The 14,107-nt window shown below is 49.7% G+C and overlaps 1 protein-coding gene across 1 annotated transcript in view; it reads right to left on the bottom strand.

Annotated features, from left to right (window-relative positions):
- Window positions 1-4,405: 4,405 nt before the first annotated feature.
- KLHL35 (kelch like family member 35) overlaps window positions 4,406-14,107 on the bottom strand; it is a 140,502-nt gene continuing 130,800 nt past the window's right edge. The window contains exons 2-7 of the mRNA XM_060605596.3: window positions 11,422-12,763; window positions 10,085-10,269; window positions 8,299-8,417; window positions 7,459-7,647; window positions 5,949-6,137; window positions 4,406-5,070 (exon numbers count right to left, since the gene is read on the bottom strand). Of these exons, the coding sequence (XP_060461579.1) occupies window positions 4,882-5,070; window positions 5,949-6,137; window positions 7,459-7,647; window positions 8,299-8,417; window positions 10,085-10,269; window positions 11,422-12,302 (1,752 nt within the window). The 5' untranslated portion in view covers window positions 12,303-12,763 and the 3' untranslated portion in view covers window positions 4,406-4,881. The remainder of the gene's footprint in view (window positions 5,071-5,948; window positions 6,138-7,458; window positions 7,648-8,298; window positions 8,418-10,084; window positions 10,270-11,421; window positions 12,764-14,107) is intronic.

Here is a 14,107-nt window from a genome sequence, read left to right on the forward strand (position 1 = left end):
CCCAGATTTCAGATATATCTCTAGTAGGCTCTAGCTTCTTGCTTCTGGGTTTTTGGTTTACGCTTTGTTCAGTTTTGCACTTGCATTGTCTACATGGAATACTTTACAATTTTTTGATGGCTCATAATGTTGAAAAGACATTTTCTTTGCTCCGTAGTTTAAAACATTTTTGATTTTAGGTTTATAAAGATCAATTTGAAGGACCAATCTAATGAATTTTTAAAACATCTACAGCATCTGTTTCCCTATAGTCACCTTAGTACACAACTGCCTCAGCATGTCTCCACTTAACGAACTGTAACAAACTATATCGAGTAAATGTTGGGGCACAGGCATCATAAAAGATGAGTATTGTACAAAATAGGATGGTACAGGTCTTTGTCAAATACTGTGTGATGAAATCCTTCCTGTTGATTGACTTAAAATGCCATATATCCTTTCTGTTTTTAGAAATAGGTTGTTCACTCACCAATTCTTGGGTTTGAGAAAATTCATCTACGCGGGGTTTTGCTTATGTGACTGACCAGTTTGCATCCCCAGAAATGAGAGTGCTGCCGTGTCCCTGCATTTACTTTCTGGTTTGTCTGTATTAAGTGTGAAATGTCCTCTGTCAGTTTCCTTCTCTTGGGCATTCTGTCATTATGGGCAGAGAATGAAAGATCCTGAGTTCTCAGCTGACGTCTCGACTTCTTTTATACCTTCTTGAAAGATGATATGCACTATAGGAAATTTAGTATGGAAACTGAAAGATGATGTAATAGTAATGATTTATTCACTACTGTGTCTTCCTTCTAGGCAATACCATCATTCTTCCATTTGATCATTGTAGTCTTGTTTGGGAATAACTGATGAGTAATGTGAAATAATTTTTAGGATGATTAAACAGCAAAATTTTTCAAGATACAGGAAAAATAAATTCATCATGATCTCATAATGTATTTTAGATTTATAGATGAATCTAATGAATCTGTATGGTCAGTGCAAGATAGAATGAGTTTTATTGTTTTTAAAAAGTAAGTAAATTTCTCATTGTTCTTTGGAAGCCCACTAAGAAAGAATAACAGTCATACTAAGTCTTACAAATAGTTAGAACTTTTAAAAAACGAAACTCAAAAACTAAATCTGGGTCCAGTGGCTTCTGATGGTATACAGAAAGTTAAGTCTGTTCTCAGCTGGGGAGAGGATGGCAAACCCATTTACCTAAGGAGTCATACTCAGGACTCCTGGTCTGGCTTCCTCCTGGGCAGTAACAGTCCCATTCAGCAGGCAGCCTGGGGTGGGGGGCGGGGCACAAAAAGCAGTGGGCTAGGAGCCAGGGAGGCCCTCTGTATATGGTCTTGGTCTAACCTGCAGTCCTAGAAAATTAGGACACTAGTGTAAAATCTTTTGCTTGTATTCTGGTGAGCCTGACTCACCAGAGAGATGAACCACGTCTCCCCTCATCCAACTGGGAGCCTGTAAGGGCAGGGACAGTATCCCATCAGGCTGGGGTTTCCCATGGTGGAAATGATGCACAATAGTTCCCCCCCACACACACCCCTGCTTATCCATGGTTTCACTTTCTGCGATTTCAGTTACCCAAGACCAGCTGTATTCTGGAAGCAGATTCTCCTTCTGATTTAGGTCGATAGTAGCCTAATGCTGCATCACAATGTCTGTGTCATTCACTTCACTTCATCTCATTCTGTAGGCATTTTATCATCTCACATCATCACAAGACAGGTAAGTTAGTACAATAAGAGCCTACATTCACACAACTTTTGTTATAGTGTATTATAATCTTATACTTTATTAGTTAATTTTAAATCTATTACTTGTGCCTAATTTGTAAATTAAACTTTATCATAGGTATGTATGTATAGGAAAAACATAGCATACATAGAGTTTGGTACCAACTGTGGTTTTAGGCATCTGCTGGGGAACTTGGGATGTATCCCCCCACAGATAAGGGGGGACTATTCTATCTTCCACTTCTAAACAACTCCTGTGCTACACTCAACACTGTTTTAGCAGAGCCTGGGCAAGGCTGCATGGAGAGAGCACGCTTTATAGATGGCTGGACCCAGGGTGGAATCCTGCCTCTGTCACCACTCACCAGACCAGTGACATTAGTAGATAAATCACTTCATAACTCTGAGTCTCTCTTTCCTGATTGGTAAGGGAGGAAATAGTACTACCTCAAAGGTGTTATGATACAGAAATCCAGGAAACTTTGTATAGTGTACTGAGTGGGAGGTCTTGTTCCAAGCATGGGGGGGGGATACAGAGGTAAAGCTGACACTTTTCCTGCCTCAAGAAGCATTCTGTGGGTATGTCAAGGGAGACTAGAGATATCACATATATAGGCCTGGCTATATGCCTGGTGATAAAAAAGAGGGGCCGATAAGGAAGGGGCATAAGGAGAGTGATCAGCTCTGGAATGGAGGGTATCAGATCTGCCCAGGCAGAGAGGGCAGGAAAGGGCATTGCGCTTGCACAGGAGAGCACTGGGGGCATGAAGGGTCATTGTTGGGGAAATGGGGCAGTCTGCTTGGGACAGGAACTGCCCAGCCCAGGTGAGGTGCCCATGTCAAGATCTTACCTTTTCCCCTCAGACTTTTGCCTGAGTGGGCAAGCAGTACAGCACCTTTTTTGCTTTGTTCTGGGTATTATCTGTGGGGTAGGGACCAGCAGGCTCTGAGAGGCTGGGTCTCCACTCTCCTCCCCTCCCCTCTGCCATTATCAGCTGGGTCCAGATGGTCACAGGCTTCCTAATCTGGGATAATCAGAGGGTAGCAGCTCAGTTGGAACCCAGGGCTTTGTGATGGGCCAGTCCCAGCTGGAGAGACCCCACAGATAGGGCCCTGGGGCTTTGGAAGATGGGGAGGGGAATGGGGTTGGCCCTGTGCCGGAAGGGATGCAAAGAGCAGATGATAGCTCTTCAAAAGGCAATCTAAGTGCATGAGAGAGGGAGCCCCAGATGGGGCCTGGCCAGCTCCTCTGGGCCTCAGAAACAACAGGCATAGGACCAGAACCACTGGGTCTCTGCCTCACAGAATATGTGACATCTTTTGTCCCCTGTCTGTGCTCTGAGCTCATCCTTCCCCCTCCAGCAGTTTTATTTTGCTGCCCATAGAGCCCCAGGCCACCCAGGTGCTTATGATGGTACGAGGAGCTTGTGCCCTCTGTTGACATTGGGGAACTCGGAAGTCCAGGTGTGGAGCTGGGCTGGCTGGGTTCTCAGGCTGGGGCCCTGGTGACTGCCACCCTGAGCCTGCGGTTTGCTGTGAGCTTGGCCTCAGAGCTGCTGAGGGTCCCATGATGGTTTTTGTTCTGTTTCTGCTCCGTTTGTGAGTTGGGGCACCCCACCTTGGCCCTAGCATCTAACAGTGAGCCTTATTTGTTATCCTTTTTAGAGCTTTATCCCAGAGTCTGAACCCTAAAGCTGAAGCTTCTCCCTTACTCATGGTTTTATAATTCTGTTTCTGATCCTCGGACATGTTTACTTACTTATAAGCCTAAGCCTCTGTCTTTATTTTACATTTATTTGTTTATTTATTGTCAAGTTAGCTAACATACAGTGTAATCTTGGCTTCAGGAGTAGATTCCCATGATTCATCACTTACATACAACACCCAGTGCTCATCCCAACAAGTACCCTCCTCAGTGCCCATCACCCATTTTCCCAACCCCCCACCCCCATCAACCCTGTTTGTTCTCTGTATTTAAGAGTCTCTTATGGTTTGCCTCCCTCTCTTTTTTATCTTATTTTTCCTTCCCTTCCCCAATAATCATCTGTTAAGTTTCTCAAATTCCACATGTGAGTGAAATCATGGTGTCTGTCTTTCTCTGACTGATTTCACTTAGCATAATACCGTCCAGTTCCATCCACATTGTTGCAAATGGTAGTATTCCACTGCATATATATATATCTTCTTTATCCATTCATCAGTTGGTGGACATTTGGGCTTTTTCTGTAATTTGGCTATTGTTGATAGCGCTATTAAACATTGGGGTACATGTGCCCCTACGAATCAGCATTCCTGTATCCTTTGGATAAATTCCTAGCAGTGCTACTGCTGGGTCTTAGGGTAATTCTATTTTTAATTTTTTGAAGACCTTCCACAATGTTTTCCAGAATAGCTGCACCAGTTTGCATTCCCACCAACAATTAAGCCTCTGTCTTTTTAGTTGTCTGGCATTTATCTGTCATTGCTAAGTGTTTGAATTGGAGAAGGTAGTTTAGAAAGAGAGAACCATCCTGACCAGAACTGCTTCATGGATTCCTGAAGCTTCACGAAATCTTGAGTCATGGACTCTGCCACTTACTAAGTATATGATCTTGGGTGATTCTCATCTTTTAAGGCAGTTCCTTCTCTGTAAAATACAAATATTAATAACTAGCTTATTAAAAGTTTCAAAAATGCCAGTAATCTCAAATGTAAAGACAGTGATTACCTTTGGGATAGATGTGGGAAGGAATGGGTTTAGGAATGGAGGTGCCTACAAAGGCATTTGTAAAGATCTGTTTCTTAAGCTAGATGGTGGAAACACAGATATTTACTTTATTATAATTCTTAAATTGTATAAAAATATATTCTTTTTATGCATGAAATGTTTCATAATTTTTTTAATATGTCCATACTGCCATCATGAAGGTGGATATATGAAGGTGCTTTGTAAAGAGTCAAATCAGGGAGTAGATGTTGGGCATTACTTCTCCAGGCAAAGGAGGCTTGAGCTGGAACACAGACCCAACCTTTGAAGGTTTTATTTCTATGAGAAGGGAGGGCGGCAATAAGTTAAGGGGCTATTTACATGGAGGAGCCATGAGGGGAGCAGTGGTGAACCCAAGTTCTCCTTCCTTTCTCTGTTTCCTGGCTCAGGCTGTTCAAGTCTGTGTCACCTGCTCAGGCTCTGAATGATGGTGATGCAACCATGGGAGCTGGTACAGCGCTGTAGGGATGGCTGGGCCTCCACCTGCCCACTGCTGGGATCAAAGGTGAAGACCTTGTCGGTGCTCTCCCCAAGATCATCCCGCCCACCAAGGATGTGGACCTTCCCATCACACGCAGTCACGCCACAGCTCTCCTGGGTGGACAAACAGAAAGATAATCAGCTATGGGATCCAGCCTGGAGCTCCCTCTGTCCCTAGCTGGCCAGGCCAGACAGTAAAACCCCGATCCACAGAATATGAGCAGGCAGTCTAGATGGCAGGAAGGCAGGGACTGGATGAATCGGAGTTCAAGCTCTGGCTTGACCCTTACTAAGGGTTGCCTTAACAGTTAATGGGGTTAAGCAATTAAAACATTTTACATAGTTCCAGGAAGATAGTAAGAACTTCAGTAACAGTGATAACAATCACAACCACCACGACCGCTCTAGGATCTCAGACTCAGGCCAGAAATCTCAGGCTTTTAGAAGCACTGAAGGTCAGAACTGGCAGGGACCAGCAATCCAACCACACCCCTATGTAGTATCTTTGGAGTTTCAGGGAAGGGGACAGGAGATGGGGGAGACAAGGAATGCAGGGGCCAGAACATCTAGGGCCTGGACCTCCCTCCTCTAATATTACTAGGGCAGGGGAACTTACCAAGTCCCTTCACCCTGATCTCCCCACAATAGGCTACCAGCTGGTGGCCTTCAGAACAGAAGAGACTGCAGAGTCATTTAGACCAAGACCCCCATTCAAGGCTAAAGCACTTGGGACTAAGGTTCCATGCTCTGCCTTCATATGGCCTAACTGGTGGCCTTGGATGAGGCCTCAACCTCTCTAAGGCTGGTCTCCTCATCTGTGGAACACGTGGCTGATTATCATAACGAGGACAAAGCTAAGGAATTATATATAACTGCCTAGCATGAAGTCAGAGATAAGACTCCCAAACTCTGAGATTCACATCCTTAGACATGGCACCTTGTTCTCCTGATTGCCACCAGTACCAAGGCTGTGCCCAGGAGCATCTACTTACCACAGGGCTGGGGAGGACAGCTGCCTCCCCCCAGACATCTGTGCCAGGGTCATAAGTGAAGATTTTGCTCATGAGGCCTCCAACCACATAGATGGTGCCCTCAAGGGAGACAGCCTCGAGACAGCACTGTGAGAAGGGCGCCGGTGATCGCAGGCTCCACCGGTCCTCCTCAGGGTCAAAGCACTGCACCTGAGGGGCAGGAGGAGGGGCTGTGGTGAAGCTTCACCCCCCAACTGCCCTCCTACCCACATCCTCCCATCTCTCTGGCTGGGGGGACTCATTCGACACATTTACCTGTGTCCACCAGGCCTGAGCTAGCATCTGCAAGAATAGAGGAGACCCCCTGTCCCTGCCCTCAAGTGTGCTGAGTCTGGACTCCTCCCTTTGTCCAAAGCCTCCTCATCCTTCAAGGTCTGGGAAAGGTCTGTGTCCCAGAAGATGGAAGTACCATCTTCATTAGTGCTAGAGAAGATCTCAGAGAGCAGGCCCCCAAACAGAGATGCATTTCTTGTTGCATACGTTGTCAACCCTCTTCCCTGCTCTTGGTGCTCTGAGCTCATGACAAGATTCCAGCTGGGCTGTCTTGTAGTCCCCATTCCTACAGCTACCCACAGGCTTCCCAGCCCCACCAGTGTTGACAACACCTTCCACAATTTCTGAGGGCTTATCCTACCTCTGTGTTCACCCTTACTCCGTTTCCTCAATTGTTTCCTTGGAGACCCCTGGAATGGCCTATAATACATCAGTGCTGCACAAAAGGGTATTAAAGGGCAGTTCCCCAAGCCAGCCCCAGGAAGGTGTGTGTGTGTGTGGGGGGGGGGGAATGGGGTCAGAATAAGGAGGGGTGAGGGATCCTAGTTTTTGAAAGATTCAGGTCCCAGGACCACAGGCTTGTGAGGCCATCAGGAGAGGAGGAATAATTTTTATTCACAGCTTAAATGTTCAACAACTGAAAATTTGGTTGATAGACTATGGTTCACCCACCCAGAGAACTATTGAAATGATGGCTGTGAAGAGTTTGTAAGCATGTGGAAAGTTGCTTACATTTAGATGAGAATAAAAAGAATGCAAAATTTTACTAAGGGTAAACACAAAACTAAAACACAAAAGATTCAGAAGAAGCTTGGAAGGCAATGTACCAAAATATTAATAGTAGTTATCCTTCGGTGGTGGGGTCATGGGTGATATTTTTCTGTTTCTCTGTTTTCTAAATTTTCAGTACTGCGTGGTGGTGGTTGTTTAAATGGAGGAAAAACATTTTAAGTAATCCCATCCTTGCCCTCACTTAATTTTTAAAATGTATTTGAAACCCCTATGGCACCAGGTAAAATATTCACGTCAGACCCACCATGTGACCTTGGGGTCATCTATCTCTCTGAACTCACTTCCTTGCCTGCAACCAGCAGGTCACTCCTCAGGGTTGTTGAGAGTGAGAAAATGGACGAGGACATGAAGGTGCCAGTTCTGCGCCTGGCACACAGCAGACCTCTAATGCCCTGTCTGTGCCCACCTTGTTGGTGCTGACACCGTCCTGCCCGGCGCCCCCGATCACGTAGATCCTGCCGGCGCAGGCCACCACTGCAGCTGAGCTCACAGCCTCTGGGAGAGGTGTTGCCGCCGCCCAGGTGTTGGAGAAGGGGTCATAGCGTTCTACGCTGCGCAGGCGCCGAAGGCCATCAAAGCCGCCCACCGCGAACAGCTGCAGGTGAGGACAGGCAAGGATGAGGTGTGGCGGCGACTTCCAGCGGGAGTCAGAGCCATGTGTGTGCCAGCCCCACGGGCTCCACTCTGTGCAGAGAAACTTTCTCCAGACCTAGATCATGTGCATCTCGGCACTGCCAGTGCCTGGGTGGCCTCCATCCACTTACCAAACCTCCCTGAACATGTTTCCTCTGTTAACTGGGAATAATGATATCGGTCTCTGGGGTGGGTATTAAATCTGTCTGTAAAATATCTGGCACCAGGCTGATGCTTAATAATAATAGCTAGTAATTTTTTGAGAGTTTATCAGGTCACTTCAGTGGTCCTAGGAAGCACTTCTATTTTCTGAGTTTGGGATGTAGCTTATAGAGATAATGAGCAATTTTTTTTTTTTTTTTTACGTGGCAGAGTCAAAATTCAAACTAGTCTGTTTGGCCCAGAGCCCACACCTTTGACCCCTGACCACTAGACTGTACTATTATGGTGATTGGTATTAGCACTAGCATTATTTTTAACTTCAGGCAAGTAGCTTTGCTTTTTGGTGCCTAAGATCCCTTCTTTCAAAGACAGTGTCTTAGAGGGCCTTCCCCCAGTAAGTCCATTGATCTGTACCTTGGTTCACAGGGCAGCAGCTGCTGGGTGTGCCTACCTGCCCCTGCATGACTGCCATCTTATGCCTCCACCTGCCCTTGAGCAGCGAGGCCACCTTGATCCAGGTGTGCAGAGGGGAGCTAAACATCCACACGTCATGGCTGTTGATGTGGCCTCCTAGGGAAAGAGAAGCAGCTGTTGACCCCAGGCCCTCTTGCTAACCCCAGCACCCCTCAAGACCCAGAAATAAGGGCCCCCAGATGCAAAGTGTTAAGCAGGAAAGACTCCCCCCACTGTGCTGGTGTGAGGCTCTAGGCCTGTCACCTGGACAGTGTGCTTTGATTGAATGGTGGGAAGGTGTGAGTTAGGACAAGGGGCAGGAGTTTTGAGGAGAGAGGCCTGAAAGACTCAGGGAGAAGAAGCTGATCTTCACTGGGTGCCTTATGGTGGTATGCCAGGCTCTGTGCTCAGGGAAGCAAAGTGGGGGGCACTTAGAACTCAACTAGATATGAGTGCAAAGCGTGCCCAAGACAAGCATCAGGAAGGTGACGGGGGCAAAGGGAAAGCAGAGCCACCTGCTCTGGAATGGGTAAAGGTAGAGAGTAACCTAGGAACCCTGCCTCATTTCTGCCTTTACCTTCACAATTTCATGTCTGTTATCCCTCCATGAGGTGTTAGGGTTACTGTACCCAGTTTACAGATAGGAAACCCAGATGCGGCTTAGAAACCAAGAATGCACCGCTGAGGACCACATATGGCCTTTCACTCCAGATCAGTGACCAGATCCAGAACTTCTAGTCCCTGAAGCTGGGCACTGGTATGGCCTATGAGGCCAGGCCCTGGAATGCAGGCCGTGGACTCTCCTTCCCCGTTCCTCCTGGGGTTACTGACCAGGGACTCACCTGTCAGAAGCACCCTTCCCAGGGACAACCCTGACTGCATCCCTTAGCCTGAGCCCATGACTCAAGCCCCAACTCTGTTTTATAGCTCTTGCTTCTGTGTATTCCCAGCAGAGGCCCAGCAACATGTGGTTGCTCACAGGCCATCAGGAGCCGTAGAGAAGTTATCCACTAATAAAGTGTGGCCTGGATTGTCCCTGAGGCCTTTCTGGTTCATTCTTCTCCTTATCCTTCCTAGACACCCATAGCTCCCTACCACAGTGCTGTCTGCCTAGACCTGGAATCAAAGTTTCCTTGACATGACTCGACTCCCTTTCCTGCCTCATCCACAATACCTCCCTTCTTCTCCCAGATGCACTCAATCTGCACTTTGGAGACCGGAGTACCTGGGGTTCCTTTCTGCACATTCCTGTCCTATGCTGTTCCCTCCAGATTTTGAAGATCCAGCTGAAAAGTCTGGTGGTAAAGTGAAGTGTCTCTGCCTTCAGTGCCTCTCCAGGGCACCCCTGTGGAGGCAGGGACTATTTTATTTAAGTCTCTGGGGCCTGAATCTCAGGGAGGGCACAATCTATTGGTATCAAAACAATCTGTGTTCTTCCTAGCTTTGCCATTTTTGAGATAATGGGAAAATTCTTAACCTCCCTGTGAAATGGGGCTGGAGGGGAAATTGAGTGAGTAATGTAAGCTGCCCAGCATAATATCCTGCATGTGGTCTGCTAAATAGAAGTGATTAATAGTACTACAAACTGAAGTGGACTTTGGTGAATAAAGGTCGGAATCACACTAGTGATGGGCTCTGCAGGACTACATGCCACTTCAGCCAATAACCACAGGTCATCAAGAATATCCCACCCCCATTTCACAACTGAAGATTAAAACAAGGGACCTGCACGAGAGAGGCAAAGAGCCAATCCTGTGGGGCTCCCGCTGCAGACCTGCCCTCACCAGAAACATAGATGTCATTGCGCAGAGCACAGGCGGCGAACTCTGAGCGCATGTATCCTGGGAGGCTGGGCAGTGGGGTCCAGCGCCGGCTCTCTGGATGGTAGGCATCAGTGAAGGGCAGCTTCAGGAGCCCCTTGCGGTCGCAACCGCCGATGACCACGATCACTTCAGCTAGGTCCATGAATCTGGCATGGTGATAAGCCCAATGCCTGTTAACCCGCACACAACTTTTGGCCCTCCTCACCCTCCTGATGACCAGACTGTACTGACTTGCTGCCCTTCATGCCTTTTTGTCCTCCAGTCCCGTGCTGGACTCTGACACCTCCACCTCCTTTCCAGCTCTTGATGGGAAGAGTGTCACACTAATCCTTAACCCCAATCTACTGACCTCTGAATTACAGAGAAAGAATCTTTACAGAGCCCTTGCCTAGAAAAGTCACCTTGTTTAATCCTTATGATAGTTTATTAGGCAGGGATTACTACTCCTTTGGCAGAGGAGGAAACTGAGGCTCACAGACTTTGGCTTGCCAGAAGTCATGGAGCCAGTAAGTGAGAGAGCTGGAATGCAAGCCCAGGTTGGGTGCCACTAACTCATTCTCTTCACCCTTTTCTGCCCTTCATCCCTAATGAAGACTGCCTAATTCTGCTGCCTCCCTCCTACTGTAATCATCTCCAAAACCCATTCCCTAATTACTAATTCCATCACCCTTTCAGCAAAGCATTCTCCCCTTCCACTAACCAACCCCTCAGGCTTTTGACCATACCAGAATTCCCAAGCCAAGCCACCAGCTTCATACCTAATTCCTTTGACAAATATTGAGCATCTTCTTTGTACCAGGCCCTGAGCTTAGTGTTGGGAGACACAGTGTGGGAAGACAGAGGCGTCCTGTCTTCTATCCTTGGGAGGGTGACAGACAATCTTGGACTACTCCATGCAAAGTCTCCTGGTTTGGCCCTAAGCCTCTCATTTTTTTCCAGGACCTGCCTATTTATAGCCTTTACTAGACTGAGCTCTCCGAGGTAAATGCTATTTCCAATTATTCCCAAGTCCCAGGCACCCAGTACAAGACCTGCACGCAGGGAAGCACTCAGAATTATGGATGGATGGATGGGCAAGGCAAAGGATATGTGTAGGGTGTGAGATCCCCACCCCTCCCTCACTGGATCCTGAACTCAAGGGCAGCATTCCCAGTACCAAGTCCATGAAATGTGTGCCGAATGCATGACCGCATCTCATTCCGGAGGCACGATTAAGTGATTGGATTAAAGGATGCCACAGGGATGAGTGAAGAACCGGGGATGCGCAAGGGTGGAAGGCAAGGGAATGGGGGCCGTACCTCCGCGGCCGGGCCCGCAGCGCACCAGCTTCGGGGCCGAGGATGAAGCAGGCGCGGGCCTCGAGCAGCAGCGGGCGGCACTCGCGGTTGGCCTGCAGCAGCTCGTCGGCCTCCACCTTCTCCAGGAAGTAGGCGGGCGCCAGCAGGGGCAGCCGCACGTGCTCCAGCAGGCGCCTCAGCTGCCCGCGGCGGGCCGGCGCGTCGTGGCGCACCCAGCGCATGGCCGCCTCGAACACGGCCTCCTCGCGTGCCACTCCCAGCGCCGGGTCGGCCAGCAGGGCCGCCACCTCGTCGGGCGCCAGCTCCAGGAAGTCGGCGTGGCGCGCCACCTCGACGAAGGCCTGGCGCAGCACGCGGCCGCAGCGCTCGGCCAGCGAGGCGAGCGAGAAGGCGGCGGCCACGCGACGCAGCGCCAGGCTGTTGGCGGCGCGCAGGCGACCCTCGAGGAAGCTGGCGCAGGCCTCGCGCAGGCCCGCCACGCCCAACCGCTCGGCGAGGGCCAGCACGGCGGCCGCCTCGTCCTCAGCGCGCAGCCGCACGCCCGCCCCGTAGACGTAGTCAAGCACCACGGCCAGAGCCGCCGCCGCCACGCCCGGCCCCGCACCCGGCGCTTCCGAGGCCACGGGCGCCACGGGCACTACGGCCAGGCCGCGCTCCGGCTGCCCCGCGGCGAACAGGCTGCGGAAGTAGGCGCTGCCCGCGCTGAGTGCCGCGCGGTGGCACGGGAAGTCTCGGCCACCGGCGCGCAGCACCACGTCGGTGAAGGTGCCGCTCAGTCGGTACGCATTGAGGGTCTGCAGAAGGCGCTGCGCGTGGCAAGACCCAGCGCACGGCCCTTGGGACCTGTGCTCCGACTCCTCCGGCACCGGGCCCTCCAGCATCCTGCCAGGTAAAGAGCACAAACGGCGTCAGAAATCCACCGGGTTGGGCCTGGCGAGAGGGCCGGAGGCCCCTCGTCCGTTCATCCTTGGTTCCTTGTCCGGTTTGCTCACACAGGTGTGCATGAATGTAACGCGTGTGCTTTCATTTATCCAGCTGCTCGTCATTCCATTCCTCCACCCAGAGCCCTAAGGGCTATAGTGATCTAGTCCTTGCCTACCTGAAGGGCTAGGCCCTGCCTCGGCTGTATTACCTCTCCCTCGCTTACCCACTTAAGCCATTTTACTCTTTCTCTTCTTCAAACTCGTTAAGCTTTTTCTTTCTTTTTTTAATGTTTATTTTTGAGAGCAAGCGAGCAGGGGAGGAGCAGAGAGAGAGGGGAACAGAGGATCTAAAGCGGGCTCTGTGCTGACAGCGGTGAGCCCGATGTGGGGCTTGAACTCATAAACTGTGGGAGCATGACCTGGGCAGAAGTCAGACGCTCAACCGACTGAGCCACCCAGGCACCACTAAACTTTTTCTTAATAACAGCAGGAGACAGATGGTAAGCTCTCAAATGGGATAATTGGAGGAGAGTCTAATAAGGGAACGGTTTACAAACACATGGTGTTTAGGGCCTCTCACAAGGGGTGAAGCAGTGCCACGTGGCTGCCAACAGCAGGGAGTCTTTAACTCTCCAAGGTCTGGAACAGGACGGCTGGGAGGTTACTGGAACCTGCACAAAATATCTGTGTGTGTTGGGGGGGGGGGGGTCCCCTGACAGGAGCTGTAGAAGGGATTCAGACTGCCCCACAGAGACCCAGTGTGGTGTAGGGAGGTATAACTCTGCTCCCACTTGTCACCCCATCCTGTCTCCTGATTTCCTGTGGGTGCTCCACACTGACTAAACCCTGATTTTTCTTTTTTTCTTTCTTTTAGAGAGAGAACACACATGAATGGGGCAGAGGGGGAGAGAGAGAGAGGGAGAGAGAGAGAGAGAGAGAGAGAGAGAGGGGGAGAGGGACAGAATCTTAGCAGGCTCCATGCTCAGCACAGAGCCTGACTTGGGGCTCCATCCCATGACCCTGGGACCATGACCTGAGCCGAAATCAAGAGTCAGATGCTCAACCAACTGAGCCACCCAAGTGTCCCCAAGCCTTGATTTTTCTATTTAATATCCACGTTTCCCCCATCAGTACAGGATCTGGCCCGTGGTAGGTGCTCAGTTAATACCTATTTAAGATTGAGCGAATGTATTAAGCTAGCATGTATTTAGAGCCTTTTCTGTGACAGGCAGTGAGCAAGATAGTCATAGACCCTGCCCTCCTGGATCTCACAGCTTGGTGGGGGTCCCACGGGGGAGTGTGGGAGCCGATAGCCAACTAAACCCAGTTGGAGGGGAGTCAGGGAAGGTGTTCCTGAGGAGGGGTGTGCAGACTGAGAAGCATAGGTGGACTTAGCCAGGGGAAGGGAAGGCAATGCAGGGAGCTTGTCACCATTTAGAGAAGAACTTTTGCTAAGGCCCAGAGAGAAAGAGTGCAGGAGGCTAGAGCCCCGCTGAGAGGGTAGTTGGCCCTCTCTCTAGTGAGGTCTCTCTGCGTTTTCAAGAAGCACGGTGGGGAAATGGAGCTAGCTCTAAGGACTGATCTGGGTTCTAACCCTGCCTCTGTCACTGAGTCTCTGTGTGAGCTGCACAAGTCACTCCCCTTCAGTTTCTTCCTCTGAAGAAGGATTGTTGTGACTTTGGGACTATCAAGTGGAATTTGAAAAGTGCTAGGTACATAGTACAAACTCAGCTAACATTTCTTTACATGTTTTTACACGAGAG

The sequence above is a fragment of the Panthera onca genome, chromosome D1 (genome assembly GCF_046562875.1).
Source record: "Panthera onca isolate mPanOnc1 chromosome D1, mPanOnc1 haplotype 2, whole genome shotgun sequence".
Lineage (NCBI taxonomy): Eukaryota > Metazoa > Chordata > Mammalia > Carnivora > Felidae > Panthera > Panthera onca.